General features: G+C 45.4%; 1 protein-coding gene across 2 annotated transcripts in view; it reads left to right on the top strand.

The window, feature by feature from the left end:
• SPRYD3 (SPRY domain containing 3) overlaps positions 1 to 15,744 on the top strand; it is a 30,019-nt gene continuing 14,275 nt past the window's right edge. Inside the window, exons 1-6 of one of the 2 annotated variants that reach the window (XM_075851825.1) lie at positions 1 to 51; positions 1,834 to 1,969; positions 6,316 to 6,391; positions 7,846 to 7,970; positions 10,781 to 10,916; positions 11,039 to 11,227. In XM_075851825.1, coding sequence (XP_075707940.1) covers positions 1,842 to 1,969; positions 6,316 to 6,391; positions 7,846 to 7,970; positions 10,781 to 10,916; positions 11,039 to 11,227 — 654 coding nt within the window. In that variant the 5' untranslated portion in view covers positions 1 to 51; positions 1,834 to 1,841. Of the gene's footprint in view, positions 137 to 1,833; positions 1,970 to 6,315; positions 6,392 to 7,845; positions 7,971 to 10,780; positions 10,917 to 11,038; positions 11,228 to 15,744 lie in introns of both variants that reach the window. The other variant, XM_075851824.1, reaches the window with a different exon arrangement.

The raw sequence follows: 15,744 nt of genomic DNA, 5'->3' as shown, positions 1-15,744 counted from the left end.
GCTGCCCTGGCGAGTGTAGGGAGAAGTGACTGATGGTATCCATGGCGGAAGGTAAGAGCTGAGATCTGGGCATATGCTGTGGGGGAACGTGTGGGTGTTGAGCTGGTGACGGATCATCATGGAGGAGATGGAGCTGGTAAGAGATCGCAGCGAGTGTCAGTGTATATATGAGTCGGCTAGTAGAGGAAGGTTACCGGTATTTGTACAAGATGTGATAGTAGTTCTATGGATGACATGCCTGAGGCAATGCCGGCTGATATTTGTGATCAGGGGGGGTTGTGCCAGGTGATGGATGGCAGATCAGCGCTGGTGCCCTATTTTAAGATGCTGAGTTCAGGTGCCCATACACCTTATGTATGTAAAGTAATTGTCATCCACACGATCGGAGAAGACTCGGCAGCAATTATGTGACTGTTATTATAATGATCGGATGTGTTGGTCATTACATTATTGTCAGTTATTACTGATAAATCGCTATAATCGCGTGTCACCAGCGAGAGGACAGGAGATGTATAGAAACCATATGTACAATGATTACGTTTCCTACGCGCTGTGACATTGCACATATCTTGCCGTGTATGCCCCTTTAATGATCGCATCCACATTTACATACAGCGATTTATCGTACGGGCCGACCAATTACTACAGATTGTGTGTAAATAACTAAAACCATCTCAGTGGATGGACATTTTTCTCATCAGACAGGATTGGGTTAAAAATTCTTGTCCAGCGAGCAGTGATGTAGTATTATTACAAATTTCCATTTAAAGGATTTCTCTGAATATGTCTCTTACTTTGGGATCAGTTTGGACATTGCACGTTTACAATGTGTACTAGTGTACTTTTTTTTTTTTTTCCAACGTTTTTAATTAGGATCAGTCGCCTTTCCTGACGTGTCTATTTTGGTAAATAATTGTATCCTCACATGATATGACAATTCTAGAGCATCTTTTCTTATTATGCTACTCTGTGCTGTTCCTCTGTTGTTCCTCCTAGTAATTTATGCATAAATTGACAACTCTGTGCTACCAGTTGGGGGTGTGTCCCTACACAGACTGTCCAATCACTGCTCAGTCTGACTGGTAGGGACATGCCCCTTTGACAAGGGGTATGGTAACACCCGCTTGTCAATTTATTAATACATTTCTAGGAGAAATAACAGAGGAATGACACAATTGAGGTAGACAACATTGTGATGACAGGTTCCCTTTATGGACATAAATAAAACCTACTTGGGTGCCTTTGCTAATACGTATTGTAGAGTGCGGCATATTCCCCAAGGTGCACGTGGTTCTAAAAATACAGGGCAGCTACTGAATTACGTCCGGTTTTACTTTCCAGCATGGATAAGTGGCCGGGAAATCATGTGGATTGAAATTCCCTTTTATCATCAATTATGAAAGCGTCATCTGTGTCCGAAAGTGAAAGGAGGGCTCGATAAACATGGTGGTACTGTCGTTGTACAGTAAACTGGCATAGCTGGTCTAGGACCTTCCATTTGGTGATGAGACATGGGTGGCATATTCTAGAGAGAGACCACCAATGTCCATGGTGAGCCTACCCCTTGAAGTATGGTAGTACATCCATGTGTATTGCTGTTGACTAGTATTGTATTCAAGACCTTTCAAATAAGCAGAGCAAATACAGTCAAGTAAACAAGGCCTCGGTCATTACCTCACGGGAGGTGTAAAGTAATGATCTCACATTGAAATCAATGGCGACCATCTAACCGCATGGTTGTGCCGAGTCTTGCAGAGTGAGATTTTCTCTTTGTAGCGGCTCAGGATAAGACCTGCCTCCTGCATTAAATACGGGTTTATTTACCATTTTTAGGATAAGACATGGATGACCTGAACCTTCACTACCGATTCCTAAACTGGAGACGCCGAATCCGGGAGATCCGTGAGGTGCGAGCTGTCCGTTACCAGGAGAGGGCCAAGCACGTTATGGTAGATGGGGATACCCTAAGGTGGGGAACAGCCCTCAGAGGGTGATATTCTCTGCAATTGCATGTGTTAGTCAACTTATATTCTGTATATTACATTGCGTGTATTATTTAATGGGGGCGCTTAGGAAAGTTGTATCGGATGATGATAGCGGTGTAAGCGTAGATCCCTATCATGCAATTGTTGATTTCCGTTTTCTATAATTAATATAAATCCCCACCAAATAAAGATCAAATGTCACATAAAGGGACTGTGAACCTGATGTCGCTCTACTGTCTCCTGCCCAAATTAATGTAATTTGTTCTCTGTTATCATCCACCTTCAGACTGAGGTTGACTAATGCTCTTCAGTTATATTACTGACCAGAAGTCCAGGAAAATGTCTGCCCAAGTGATCCCTACTTTATCTCCCATTCTGAGAGCCTGTAGAGACATTTCCGTACTTGTGTGTTGTGTATGTGTTTTGTGCTCTGACTAACATGTACTGCAGTGTATTGTGTGGGGGATGTGTATTCACAGCGCTGTTAGTCACCGGAGTACAATGTACATGACCTGCTGCGGTGTGGCTGCCTTCTTTGTCACTGACTCAGTACATGGCGGCTGTCTATGTGACATACAGCGTACTAGGGCTTGGTTCACACTAGTTCTGAACCCAGGTACCAAGCTAGCCAATGGACCAAGTAATCTGCTGCATGGGCGAGTTCTTATAGCCCGACTACCAAATAGAGGAATAGAACTGTCCTCTGGGGTGGTGTAACTGGCTTCTAAATTCTACTGTGATCTTTCAATCACTTCACTCAAATGGAGCGGTGTATGAGAATTGTTTTGGAGAGTAATATCTCTGAAGGGTTGGAGCGCTTTACAAAGCAGTATAGTCATTTTAATTTAGAATTCAGTGGGGGTCTGAACTCTTGTTCCTTCACTGCTAACGTCTTCTGACAGGTGAACATACTTTTAACCCCTTATGACCGCCGATCCGCCATTTCACGGCGGTCATTAATGTGCGTTATTCTGATGCAATAGCCTTTTCACGGCGCTGTGTCAGAATAAGGCCCGATTCACACGAACGTGTTAAACGTCGGTGGGACGGCAGCTGTTTCACGGACCTATGTGATTCAATGTGGCCGTTCACACAGCCGTTGTTTCAATGGACCGTGTGAAGGGTCCGTGCAAAAATAGGACATGTCCTATCTTTTCACGCATCACGCACCCCTCCATAGACTCTCAACTATATGGTGGATGCGTGACATCGCGTCCCGCAGCGCTGAGCACGGATACACCTCGGACGTGAAGAGAGGTGACAGGTCCTCTCTTAGATCAAGTCCTCTTTAAGGCCCTTACGGCGTTTGGATGTAGGTGTATGTTAGGAGCTAATTGTATCATCCCGATGTACATGCTGGCGGCAGTCGTGCCCATCACAGTTGGGAGTACTGCAGGAATTGACAGAGCTCTGCTGTTTAACCTCTTTATCACCACTTTGATCAATATCGATTGCAATGCCGACAAAAGGGGGCTCCCTGTGTTAGGGCTCGTCCACACGTAACTGAATTGCCACGTTTTTTCCGGCCGTCATTTCGGCCGGAAAAACGCAGCATAGTGGATGAGATTTAACAAATCTCATCCGCATGCTGCGTAAAATTTCCAAGCCGAAATTGACCTGCGGTGCATATTTTTCAGCCCGCGGCAGGTCAATTCCTGACATTGGAAAAAACGCAGCAATTAAGGCACCATTTTTTTTGCTGTAAAAACCGCAGGAAATTGTGCGTTTTTGACTTTCAACAGAATTTTTGCAGATATTTTCTGCAGGAATTCCATTGCGTGGACAAGCCCTTACTGTGAACCCTGGCGTCACCAGCATCTAATAAGACCTATGAATGGGGTTGTCTACATGAGACTACCTCTTTTTAAAGGGGCAGTCCAGGATTAGATAAACATGGCAGCGTTATTTTGCATACCGCTTCCTTCTGTAACCAGTGCCGCACCGGTCAGTCAGTCATGTGTGGTATTGTAGCTGAGCTCTAGTCTCTTAGGTGGAGCTGAGCTGTAATACTAGACCCAACCAATGGACAGGTGTCCTGTAACTCCAGTATGATTTATGTTTTCATTTTCCACCATGCTCTGCTTTCTTTATGTGAATAGATGTATTCTTGTTTACATTCAGCTGCAGACAGTCCTGTTCACAGAGCTGAGACCGTTGCAATGTTTAGTGTAGGTAAGGCTGTCTTCTCAGTACACCCTGGAGAGACACTTTGTCGGTGCTGTGTTTTCTGACTAGGGTTTCTTCAGACATCATAAGTCCCACCCTGGAAGGTGGCAGCTAAAAGAGCTTTCACGTTTACAGTGGGAATGGCAGCCTGCTCAGAGATACCTGGCATGAGGCCAGCCAAAGAAATGAATGAGTCCCGGCAGAACATAGCACCGACGTACTGTACAGAATACTTTCCCCCATCGCCAGACAGAGCTTCTCTGAGGTAGAGGGAGCACTATCTACAGGGGGCTGTGGCCATTGCTCACCTACCACCAACGGACTGCCCTCATTCATGACGTCATGAAGGAGCGCTGGCGCGTTCCTCCTTCGGCCTGCTCTCCTCCCATGAGAGCTACAGTGCCCCGTGGGCTGCAGATGATGGCCTCAGGGGCTGCGTGTTTGAGACCCCTGGTCTAAAATAACAAAACTAGTATTACTTACCTTACCAATCCCCTGCTGCTCCTGTGCTGTTGCTGCCCTAGTCCCCTGTCGGTTTCTGTTCACCCAGCCCCAGCGATTTATGTATCGACATCACTGCAGCCAGTCGTTAGAGCCGGAGAAAAGAGACCAGCGGGAGGCCACGGAAGCGTTGGCACAGGAGCAGCAGAGGATTGGTAAGGTGAGTATTACTTGTTTTGTTTTTGACCATTCTAAGCGGTTTGTTAAAAGGGAAAAAAAGGTCATGGGTGACATTACAGGGGCTCATAGCAGAGGGACCCCCATCCACTGATCTTAGGCAGACCAATAATTACAACGTAGTCGCTCTAGCTTTGCTCCATGTCTCTATTCTATTCTGGCCATTTGTGTTTTTTTTCTTGCATAATTGTCTCTTATGACAAATGACGGGAAGTTGCAGGGAGTGGCCGCCCTGTATCCGAAGGGAATCTTGTCTTGGAACATCGGGTCGATCACTCCGCTTTGATGTTAGCCTGTTCCACACACTGAATTCAATCCTAAGACTTCCTCTGTTCTGGGCTCCAAAAATATGGCCACTTGTCAGCATGTATGTTTTTGCCAGCGTTCCAGTGCAAATGAAATAATTTACGGTATTTTAATCACGTAATAAACAATGTTACTATCCATAATAATGTAAATTGTCGGTGAGAGTCTGACTGTATTACAGTTATAAATGCATTTTTATTCATCATGTTGGCTGCTTTGATGAGATTGAGACACATGACAATCATGGGACAGGTCTATACATGAAATGACATTTCTCACTAAAGTAAGGGCTTGTCCACACGTAGCGGAATTGCTGCGTTTTTTCCGTCCGGAATTGCGGACCGAAAAAACGCAGGAGAATACAGTAGCCGCAAAGTGGGGTGAGATTTAACAAATCCCATCCACACGCTGCATAAAAATTCAGACTAGAAATTGACCTGCGATGCGTATATTTCGGACCACAGCATATCAATTGCTACTGCGGAGAGTGGACTGAATTGCTGCGTTTTTCAGAGATGTCACCATCCCCCAACATTGAGAAAACGCTTCAAAGTCCACACCATTTTCTCCAGTAAGCAGAATATCTGCTACTTTCAATGGAAATGCTGCAGATATTGACCAGTAAACTTCTACATTTTCTCTGTGCTGGCTGCTGCGAGAGGGGGCAGAGCTCCTATTTGGAGGGTTTTTTTCTCACACATTTACCATGCATGGCAAAATCTGCAGCAGATTTTGTTGCAGATTGGCATGGGATCTCTCACCCTTTGCATTGCGGTAAATCCGTAACATAATAGACATGCAGCTGATTTGATAATCGGCTGCATGCCCTCAAATCTGCAGCGAAAAAATCCACTAGGTGTGAAAAGGGTTTTGTAAAACTCTGTTCACAAATATTGTACTGTAATGTTGTGTGGATATACAGTGCTCCCCCTCCAACTGCTCTGCCTATGTGAGCAACTCCGAAAATGACATTCATGCAGCAGGATCGCTCAGGATGAGCAGTACGAGGAGTTCCTCCCAGATGTGGGAATGCTGCAGAACATGTCCGGTAAAAATGCCAAGAATAATGAATTTAAAGGCTGAAGTATATTCTCATCAGCAAGCAATGCTACATCAGTATATGCGGTGTATGAGCTAATGGATCGTTCATTCATAGGAGTTGACGTCTTTTTCTCACCAGTTACCACGGGAACTCAGGGGAGGTTGGCTGCTACGTTGCTCCGCGACCGCTAAGTAAAGACAATAACTACTTTGAGGTAAGTTGTCTGACTAACCACGTCTTCAATTGACGTTTACTATGCGGTTATGTGGGTGGACGTTGTCCATAGTTAATGCCGCTTTGAGTGAAATCTATTCTCCTGGGGGCTGTAGTTCTCGTTCTTTTCATCAGACGTTGTGTTATGTTCACTTCTGATAATATGAAATTCAAAAAAAAAAACAGCATCCACTGTGATTAAATACCACCCAGTTATAACATTTATGGGGCCACCATTGCCCTCTATACCGATACCACAAAGAAATGATGCCATCCATACAATTATACCGCTAATATTACAGGTGTACATATAGCACATCCGTTCTTATATTAGGGCTGCTTCACTGCAACTGGAACGGCCAGTGAGCCATTCTTGTTGGCTTAGTGGCTCGCAAATGGTCATTAAGGGTTATTGTTTACCTCTGGTGATCTTGGCAGAACACTACCCAGTGTGAAGTTTGTGAACCCCTGATTTTAGCACATAAGGTAGGCACTTAAGGGCATTTTACACTGGCCAACATTCGGCCAGTGCTGCGAGATATCGTTGATCGGCGCTCGTTTGCTCCTGTCACATGGAGCTATTGATGGGGACGAGCGCTCGTTACTCCGATAGCTCATCCCCATACGTTATCATCATGTCGGCAGCGCGTCTCCCTGTTTACACAAGGTGATGTGCTGCAGACAACTATAATATTGAACTTTTTTAAAATGATACGATCAGCGGATGATCGAGCGTTTTCTCGTTCATCTGCTGATCTCTACCCTGTTTACACAGGGCAATTATCGGCAATGAGCGTTGTATGAACGCTCGTCTGCCCGATAACCGCCCAGTGCAAAACCACCTTTAGACTGAAATGCGTTGTGCTCTGAGAACAGATCACATCAAACACTAAGCAAATAATGAAATTATTATTATTTTCGATTAGAGTCCTTTATTTGGATAATAATGGTCTTTTTATTAAGGGGTGTCATGTTTCGAGCAAAATTTTAGTGTAAATCCATCATAACCATATTGCAATACTAATAATAAGCATAGCACAGTGAATGACCATGTGCATTCAGCATAAGCTCGGTGACTAAAACCCAATAATAAAGAACAAGACTTGGGAGAGAGGGTGAACACTACAGCTGGCTGAAACCGCTTCTACGTCTCGCCGCAATTTCCGTCACACTGGGTTCTTTGAGCCAATCCCAAGCCAGGAAATTGTCTCGAGACACCACAAAAAAAACAAAAACCTGGAACCTGTGTGAGCTTATAGGGGCAACGCTGATGTCAACTAGACCTGGTGAGGCCCGTGATCCCTGAAATGTCATGGAGGCCCACTCCAAAGACCTGCTTAAGGGCTTCTTTTTCTTTATAAACCTCTTTCAATAGCATTGACATGACTCTTGGGCACTGACTACAGGATGTAACTACAACATTTATTTTATTATATTATTTACTTTTCTCTTTAGGTGTCTATTGTGGATCGTGGTGTTCGAGGGACAATTGCTGTGGGCTTAGTACCACAATATTACAGTCTGGATCATCAACCAGGTTGGCTGCCGGATTCCGTGGCTTACCATGCGGATGATGGCAAGTAAGTAGTGACCGGAAACCTCAAGATATGAAAATGTAAGGTTATTCCAGTAAGAACAATTTATCACCTATCCATTGGACAGGTGATAATTGCAAGATCGGTGTCTGGGACCCCACTGATCACCAGAATGGGGAGCAGCGGTCGAGCATGCGTGCTGCTACTCCATTCAGAGTCTATGGCGCTGACTTTAACGGTTGAGCGGTGGTGGCCCCAGCAGTCGGACCTCCACTAATCTTGGATTTTTTTTTAAGTATCCAATGGATAGGTGATTAAACTTACTTACCGGAATACCCCTTCAGTGATGTTTTTTGGTGGGATATTTCTAAAAATAATTTGCTGCCAGAAAGCAACATTTTAATTCAACCAACAGCGCTGTGGGACCAGCAGTTATTTTTTCATTTGGAAAGTGCATATATAGTTTGTATCAATCGAAGTTACCATGCTGCTATAGTGAGTGATATGGCCGATCTTCAGAGAAGCTTGGATATGGAGCGTTGTAATATACTTCTGGTGGTAGGCAGCACATCTCCTTGTTCTGGTACTGTAAGCAGGCACAGTGCTTGTAGAGAGTATTACTTTGAGTTTCACTTTATAAGAGATTTCCGTGTATCTTCCCAGTCAAATTCTGTTCAGCATATCCTTTATCTGGACATCCAATATGGTCACCACCACAGCTCCCGGAGGGGTTGTTGTCTGACTTTGCTAGGGCCCTTATAAGTTGTTGTCTTATAAGGTCAGCCTCTCCGTAAAAGACAGATTTCCGCTGACGCCACTGGGAAAAACGATGGGCAAATACACATTTCCACTGTGCAGTGCCCATTCAAATGGTCGTGACCAGTCCTCTAAAGCAGGAGACGCTCTTTTCAGCAGTACTTGGTTGTGACTAGTAGAGCGGAGTTAGGCCTGAGCAGGGGAACGCCCTCTATGACTGCACCCTAGATGTATGGCCAACCCATTGTCCAAGGAAGCAGCAGCCTTGTAATTCCAGTGTAAAATATGAGGCAGGAAATCCTCCTGGACATTTCTTGAACAATGGAGTGGAAAAGGTTTATTTTTATATCACACTAATATAAATCATTACTACTTATTTTCAACCTTGACTTGAATACTTTGTAATACCTGTTACAATTCTGTCAGTCTATACCCCCTGTATGTAACTAAAAAGAAAAGATCCAGGAACTTTCCGCTCGTTCCTCACACTTTGTATAGTCGCTGCCTGGAGATCAACAAGCAATGTATTCCACAGTCTGAAGCTTTTAAAGAGTGACTGCACTTTAATCAAACTTTGTCATAGAGATCTATCTAAAGTTTGGATCGGTGGGGTCCGGGTGCTTGAGACCCCACCATCGTTGAAATGAAGACGCAGAAGCGCTCAGCTGATCGCTGCGATCAGCGCTCCTCATCAAGCGGAAGACTGCTCGCATAGACTTTTTATGTGAGCCATCTTCAGCCTGACAGGGAGCGGCGGTGATAGCCGATGGAGCACCTTTTGTTTAAGAGACGGTGGGGGTCTTGGCACCTGGACCCCCTTTGATACAATCTTTTGATAGGTCCCTATGACATCTCAAAAGTTTGAAAGTGCAGCCACTCTTTAAAGCAAAACTCTGCTTTTGAAACTAGTTCAGTTAAAATCTACATAAAATATTGAGCAATTTTATTAATACTTTGCTTTACTTATCTTATTCTGAATTTGGAGTTCCATGTCTTACATTTATGTCTAAAGCTAAATTTAGAGTTCTGTTGGTTACCAGGGAACAATGCATTCTGGGAACTCAGATGACTGTTACACAGTTGGTAATAAACTCTTGTCTGTTTCCAAGGGCAACCAGTGTGTTGTTTTTTTTTTTGGTTTTTTATTTAAAAAAAAAAAATTATATTACTTAAACCACATAGGGCATTCTAACTTAGAGGGGAGTCTTGTTCAGGACCTGCATAAATTAGCCTAAATGGCGGCTACAAAGTGTGTGTGTGTATCTCTTTTGAGGATCGGGTAATACACAGATGGCCCAAATATTTCAATATGCATAATGTAATGCTTCTTTTACCCTGTGGTGGTGCTTATGGATTACTACTCCCAGCAGCGGAACACCTTGTGAGCTGCTCATTTTTCTTCAGACAAAATGGGATTTCCAAAGTGGTCATCCCCTTAAAGAAAACCTTTCACCTCCCCATACATGTAATGGGGAGGGCTGCACAAACCCTGGGGCACTTTAAAAAAAACATTTTTCTACCTCCCTCCGTTATTTAGATATCGGTGCCGTTATATTTGGCGCTCGATATTTAAATAACCCCCTGAACAGTCAAGGGGGTGTGTTACTATGGCTGTGACACTGTCCAATGAGAGAGAGAGAGAGACAGTGCTACAGACAGTGTATACTTTATCGCTTATACTGTCCGTAGCAGAGACACGCCCCCTTGCCAGTTCGGCAGACAATACAAGAGATGAGAGCGCGCTCTTCTCTCCTTAGCTCGTACACTGTCGTAGCAGAGACACGCCCCCTTGACAGTACACGCCCCGTTGACTGTTCGGGGGGTTATTTAAATATCGGGCGCCAAATAGAACGGCACTGATATCTAAATAACAGAGGGAGGTAGAAAAAAAACGTAAAGTGCCCCAGGATTTGTGCAGCCCTCCCCATTACATGCTGCACATGTATGGGGAGGTGAAGAGTTCTCTTTAAAGGAGATTGTGTGCACCTTTTGCAGTTGGCCCTCAGGATTAGACAAAAAAAATAATAAGTTTGTAAAGGCAGGCCATAGATCCATGGTGTGAAGAATTTGTGACAATATTATGTCTTCTTTTCTCTCAGGTTGTATAATGGGAGAGCAAAGGGACGGCAGTTTGGTACAAAGTGCAGTTCAGGGGATCGGATCGGTTGTGGTATAGAGCCCAGCTCTTTCCATGTACAGACGGCTCAGATTTTCTTTACCAAGAATGGAAAACGGGTAAGGAAGGAAAAGTTTTTAACTGCTTCTAAAATATCCATTGCTGTTTTATGTTCAGAAATCAAAAACTGGATACGATGCTGTATCATGAACGGTGCATGTTTATCGATTTCCCAATTCAGGTTGGCAGCACGGTGATGCCCTTATCTCCCGATGGCCTGTTCCCAGCAGTGGGGATGCACTCTTTAGGTGAAGAAGTACGCCTTCATTTAAATGCAGAACTTGGCTGCGAGGATGATGATAGCATAATGATGGTGGACAGTTACGAGGATGAGTGGGGGAGGCTACATGATGTCAGAGTCTCTGGCACGGTAGGACATGTTAATCGTTTTTTCCAGTAATTGTTTCTTCCAAACCGTTTTTTATATAAATATATCCTGATAAAAATGTAATTTCTTGTTTGTTACATTATGGGTATATGCTGTTGCCACTAGGGGGTGTGACACCAAGATAAAAAAAAAAGTGACTCCTCCTACTGGATATATCCTGCCCAAGAACACGAAGCCTTTCAGTCTTAGGCCTCATGCACATGGCCGTGCCTGTAATCCTGGCCCGCGATTGCGGGGACTGCCGCGGGCCGCATTTTTGTGCCGTGTTCCCATACAAATTATGGGAGCACGGCCCGTAAAAAACGAAAAGTAGGACATGCTCCATAATTCTCGGCATGGACACCTTTCCGTAGCAATACGGAAAGGTGTCCGCAGCCAATAGAACTGGGCGGGTTTGTAATTGCGGTCTGCAATTATGGAGATTTTTCACAGTCGTGTGCATGGGGCCTTAGCTTTTGCTGATAGCAGAGTCTCTACCAAGAATTTATTTTATTTTATTATTTTCATCATGAAGAACTGGAGACAGCCTTCCTGTGTTCCCCTCTCGGCTGGCGCACTGTTTAATTTGTAAATATCTTGTCCAACCTGCCTATGAAGACAAGTGGGACAAAAGCGTTAGCCCCTTTGTCACTCACCAGCTTAAAGCGATCCTCAAGTCCCCACAAAAAAAAAAAAACTAACGATAGTAGAATGAATTTTAACTTACCTGGTGTCCATGCCTTTGGTTCTTCTCTCTCTGTTGCCTCGTTCTCTGTCCCCATTGTCTTCCATCCATCATGGCCGCAGCAGTAGGCGCGTAGTCTGCACTGCCCTCGAATGGACCAGCGCTGATGACGTCAGCACTGGTCCATCTCTACTGACTCTTCAGAGGGCAGTGAAGGAGGATGGGGCATGACTCAGACTACTCTCTCTATACAAGTCTGAGACGGCGGCGGCCATTATGGATGGAAGACAACTGGGACCGAGAAGGAGGCAACGGAGAGAGAAGAACCAACAGTATGGACACAAGGTAAAAATCATTCTACTATCGTAAGTTTATTTTTTGTGGGGACTGGGAAGTCACTTTAAGGAGCATTTCTAACACTTCTCACACCAGTGTCCCATTAGTAAAGGCGGTAACACTGAGGGGGCGCTCCTACTGGTCAGCACATCTGGAAGATGGAGAGTAGAGTAAGCGTCACTTAACCCCGCCCCCAGCACCCTTTCTCCCACCGGGACACTGCTTGTGTATTGTAGTGGTCTCTGGGGCTTTCCTTTTGGCCTAATCTGTGTTCCCTGGCACATTTAGGCCAACCGTGTGATTTTTCACATTATGGGCGGTGCCATTTTGCGCTTCACTACACAGGTGGGCAGTGGGACCTTCACACTATCCTCCCATAGTTCTCCAGCGCACTTTTTTCCTATCCCCTCATGGAGAATCGTGCTTCTCTCCTGATTGGCTGGTCTTAAATACACCACCAGGGCTTCCTGCGCTTTGCAGTACTGTCATCATTATCAATTCGTGGCCCCCTCCTTTCGGCCTGGCCACAGCCTCGAGAGTATTTACGAAGGTTCTCCCTGTCGTGATGGCACTCCTTTGCATCAGGGGGGTTGTCGGCCACCCTGTACCTGGACGACATTCTGATCAAGTCTCCCTCCAGGGAGGACAACGAGACTGCTCTCCAGATCACTTTGGACACTCAGATGGTTCGGTTGGATCATCAACCAGTCGAAGTCTTGCCTGTCTCCGTCCCATCAAATCGTTTTTTTTTTTCGGGAGTCGTCTTCGACACTTGCATGTCAATTTTTTTTTTCCTTTTATGGATCGTCTCTTCGTTTTTCAGGACGAGATCTGTTCCTTACAGATGCCTGTGACTACCTCACTCCGCCTCTCCATGTGGGTTCTTGGGACCATCGTGGCCTCAATCGGGACTATACCATTTGCGCAGTTCCATGCGTGCCCTCTACAATGGGTGACCCTCTCCCGGTGGGATGGTTCCTTGCAACTGCTGGATCTTAAGTTCATCCTCCCCCCTCAGTCCATTGCTCACTTCAGTGGTGGATCACTTCTCCGGCCGTTCCCTGGGCGCGCTACCGCCATATTGGCTGATCATCTCCATGGATGGCAGCCTCAAGGGATGGGGGAGGCACCTTTCGGAACCTCACGACTCAGGCACTATGGTCTCCAAGGGGGTCTTGCCTACCCATCAATTTTCTGGAATTGAGAGCTGTTTTTCTGTGCCTCCTGCACTGGACTTCGTCTCTGACCGGATACCCGGTGATGGTTCATAAAGTCAATGCCACGGCAGTGGCTTATCTAAATCACCTGGGACGCACTCTCAGCACTGCAGTAATGTCCGAGACTTCCAGGATCTCAGTCAGGGTGCCAGCTCTCACTGCGGCTCACATTCCCAGGGTCGACAATTGGGTTGTGGACTTTGAGTCACAAAATGGTGGATCCCGGGAAACTGCCTCTTCACTAAGATGTCTTCGACCAAATTTGTCTTGGTTTGGGGCATCTGGACACGGATAAGGTTCAATCGACTGGTCCCCTGATTTATCTCCTAAGCCCGGGACCCGGAGGCCTGTGACGTGGACACTCCGGTGGCACCATGGTCTGACTTCTGTACATCTTTTCTTTTATGCCTCTCCTGCCATGGCTCAAGGCAGAAGGGATTCCTGCTATTCTGGTAGCCCTGGATTGGCCGTTACGCTGTTGGTACGCAAACCTCATGTTCTTGTTGGCGGATGCCCTGTAGCCCTTACGTTTCTGTCCTGACCTTCTCTCTCTCTCAAGGACCTGTCTTCCACCAGAATTTAAGGTCGCTACGTCTAACGGTGTGGCTGTTGAGGCTGCTGCTCTAAGGGCTCGTGGTTTTTCGGAGAGTGTTATCCTCACTATGCTTAAGGCTAGGAAGTCTTCGTCATCCCGCATTTACCGTTGTACATGGAAGGGCTACCTTTCGTTGGTGTGAGGATCGCAGGCTTCCTCCCTTGTGTTTTTCCTTGTCCAGGAGTCTCCTTTTTTTAGAGGGGTTTGGACCACGGTTTGGCACTCTGCTCCCTGAAGGGACAGGTTTCTGCACTTTCCATCATGTGCTGTCGCCCGTTGGCATCTAAAGCTGCCCTTAAGACTTTTTTTTTTTTAAGAGGGTGGCTCATGTTGTGCCCCCTTACCGTCCTCCGATTTCCTCGTGGGATCTGAATTTGGTCTTGGATGTCTTACAGTTGACAACTTTTGATCCCTTGCGAGAGCCCTTTCTTTGTTTTCTGTCCTGGAAGGTGGTTTTTCTGGTTGCGGTGACCTCCATCCGGAAGGTCTCTGAGTTGGCGGCTCTCTTGTCGTTCTCCGTTTCTGACTCTTTACCAAGACAAGGCAGTGCTCCGCGCGGAGCCCTCTTTTTTTTTTTTTTTTTTTGTGTGTTGCATAAAGTTGTATCGGCCTTCCACATCAATCAGGATATTGTCTTTTTGTCCTTCTCCCAGTCATCCGAGGGAGCGTTCCCTCCACAAGCTGGATGTCGTCCGAGCTCTGCAGAATTACCTTTCTGTTACTGCTTCCTTCCGGCAGTCGGATTCTATCTTCATTCTCTGAGGTTCCCCCTTTCCAGGTCACAGCCCACGCTACCAGAGCTGTTGAGGCTTCCTGGGCTGTGCACCTTTAGGCCTCTGCCCTTCAATTGTGCAAGGCAGCCACGTGGTCTTTTCTTCACTCCTTATCAAGTTTTACCAGGTGCATACCTTTACTTCTGCAAATGCCTCCCAGGGTCGCAACATCTTTCAGGCATCTGTGAAATAACTCACTGTGTCCAGTGTTCTGTTCCCACCCCCTGGGGACTGCTTTAGGATGTCCCACGGTCTGTGTCCCCCAATGTAACTAACAAGAAAACAGGATTTTTTGAGTTCTCCCCGTAAAATTATTTTCTTGTCCAGTTTGTTGGGGGACACAGCTCCCACATATTTTTTATTGTTTTTAGGGTTTTTTTCATTTAGAGTTGTCCGTTAGAGGGATTCCCCTCTAGTGTTTGACATACTTATCTTACCTTGTATTTTCTTCTCCTACTGTAGGTGGATCATCTATCTAATCTATCTCACTCCAAAAGTAGTTGCAAAAAGAATTGTGGTTTATTTAACCCATGAGGAAATTGCTATGTTTCAGCCCTCTCAGCAGGACCTTTCTCAAGCAATAGTGAGGTGTGTCAACCAGGGTTTTATACCCTTCACTTGTAATTACATCATCAGTGATCATTAGTACAAAAAACAAACAATAGTGTAATTTAAATACAATAAAAATATATCCATTGTATATACATAGATCAAATAAAGTGCACAGTGAAAATACACCATATACGTAGTTTAAAATAGTAAATTGTCAAAACCCTATGCATATTCATAAGGAGGAGAGATACGAGGCACTCACCAATCCCACAGTCTTGGACTGATATCCATTGCATAATCGGCCATTACGCATGCGCTGCTAACTCTGGTAGATGCCGTTGAACGAGTGGATCATTAGGGAT

This window comes from Rhinoderma darwinii, chromosome 2 (assembly GCF_050947455.1).
Source record: "Rhinoderma darwinii isolate aRhiDar2 chromosome 2, aRhiDar2.hap1, whole genome shotgun sequence".
NCBI lineage: Eukaryota > Metazoa > Chordata > Amphibia > Anura > Rhinodermatidae > Rhinoderma > Rhinoderma darwinii.
Note: the sequence above shows the minus strand (reverse complement) of the source record. Positions and strands in the feature narration are given on the sequence as shown.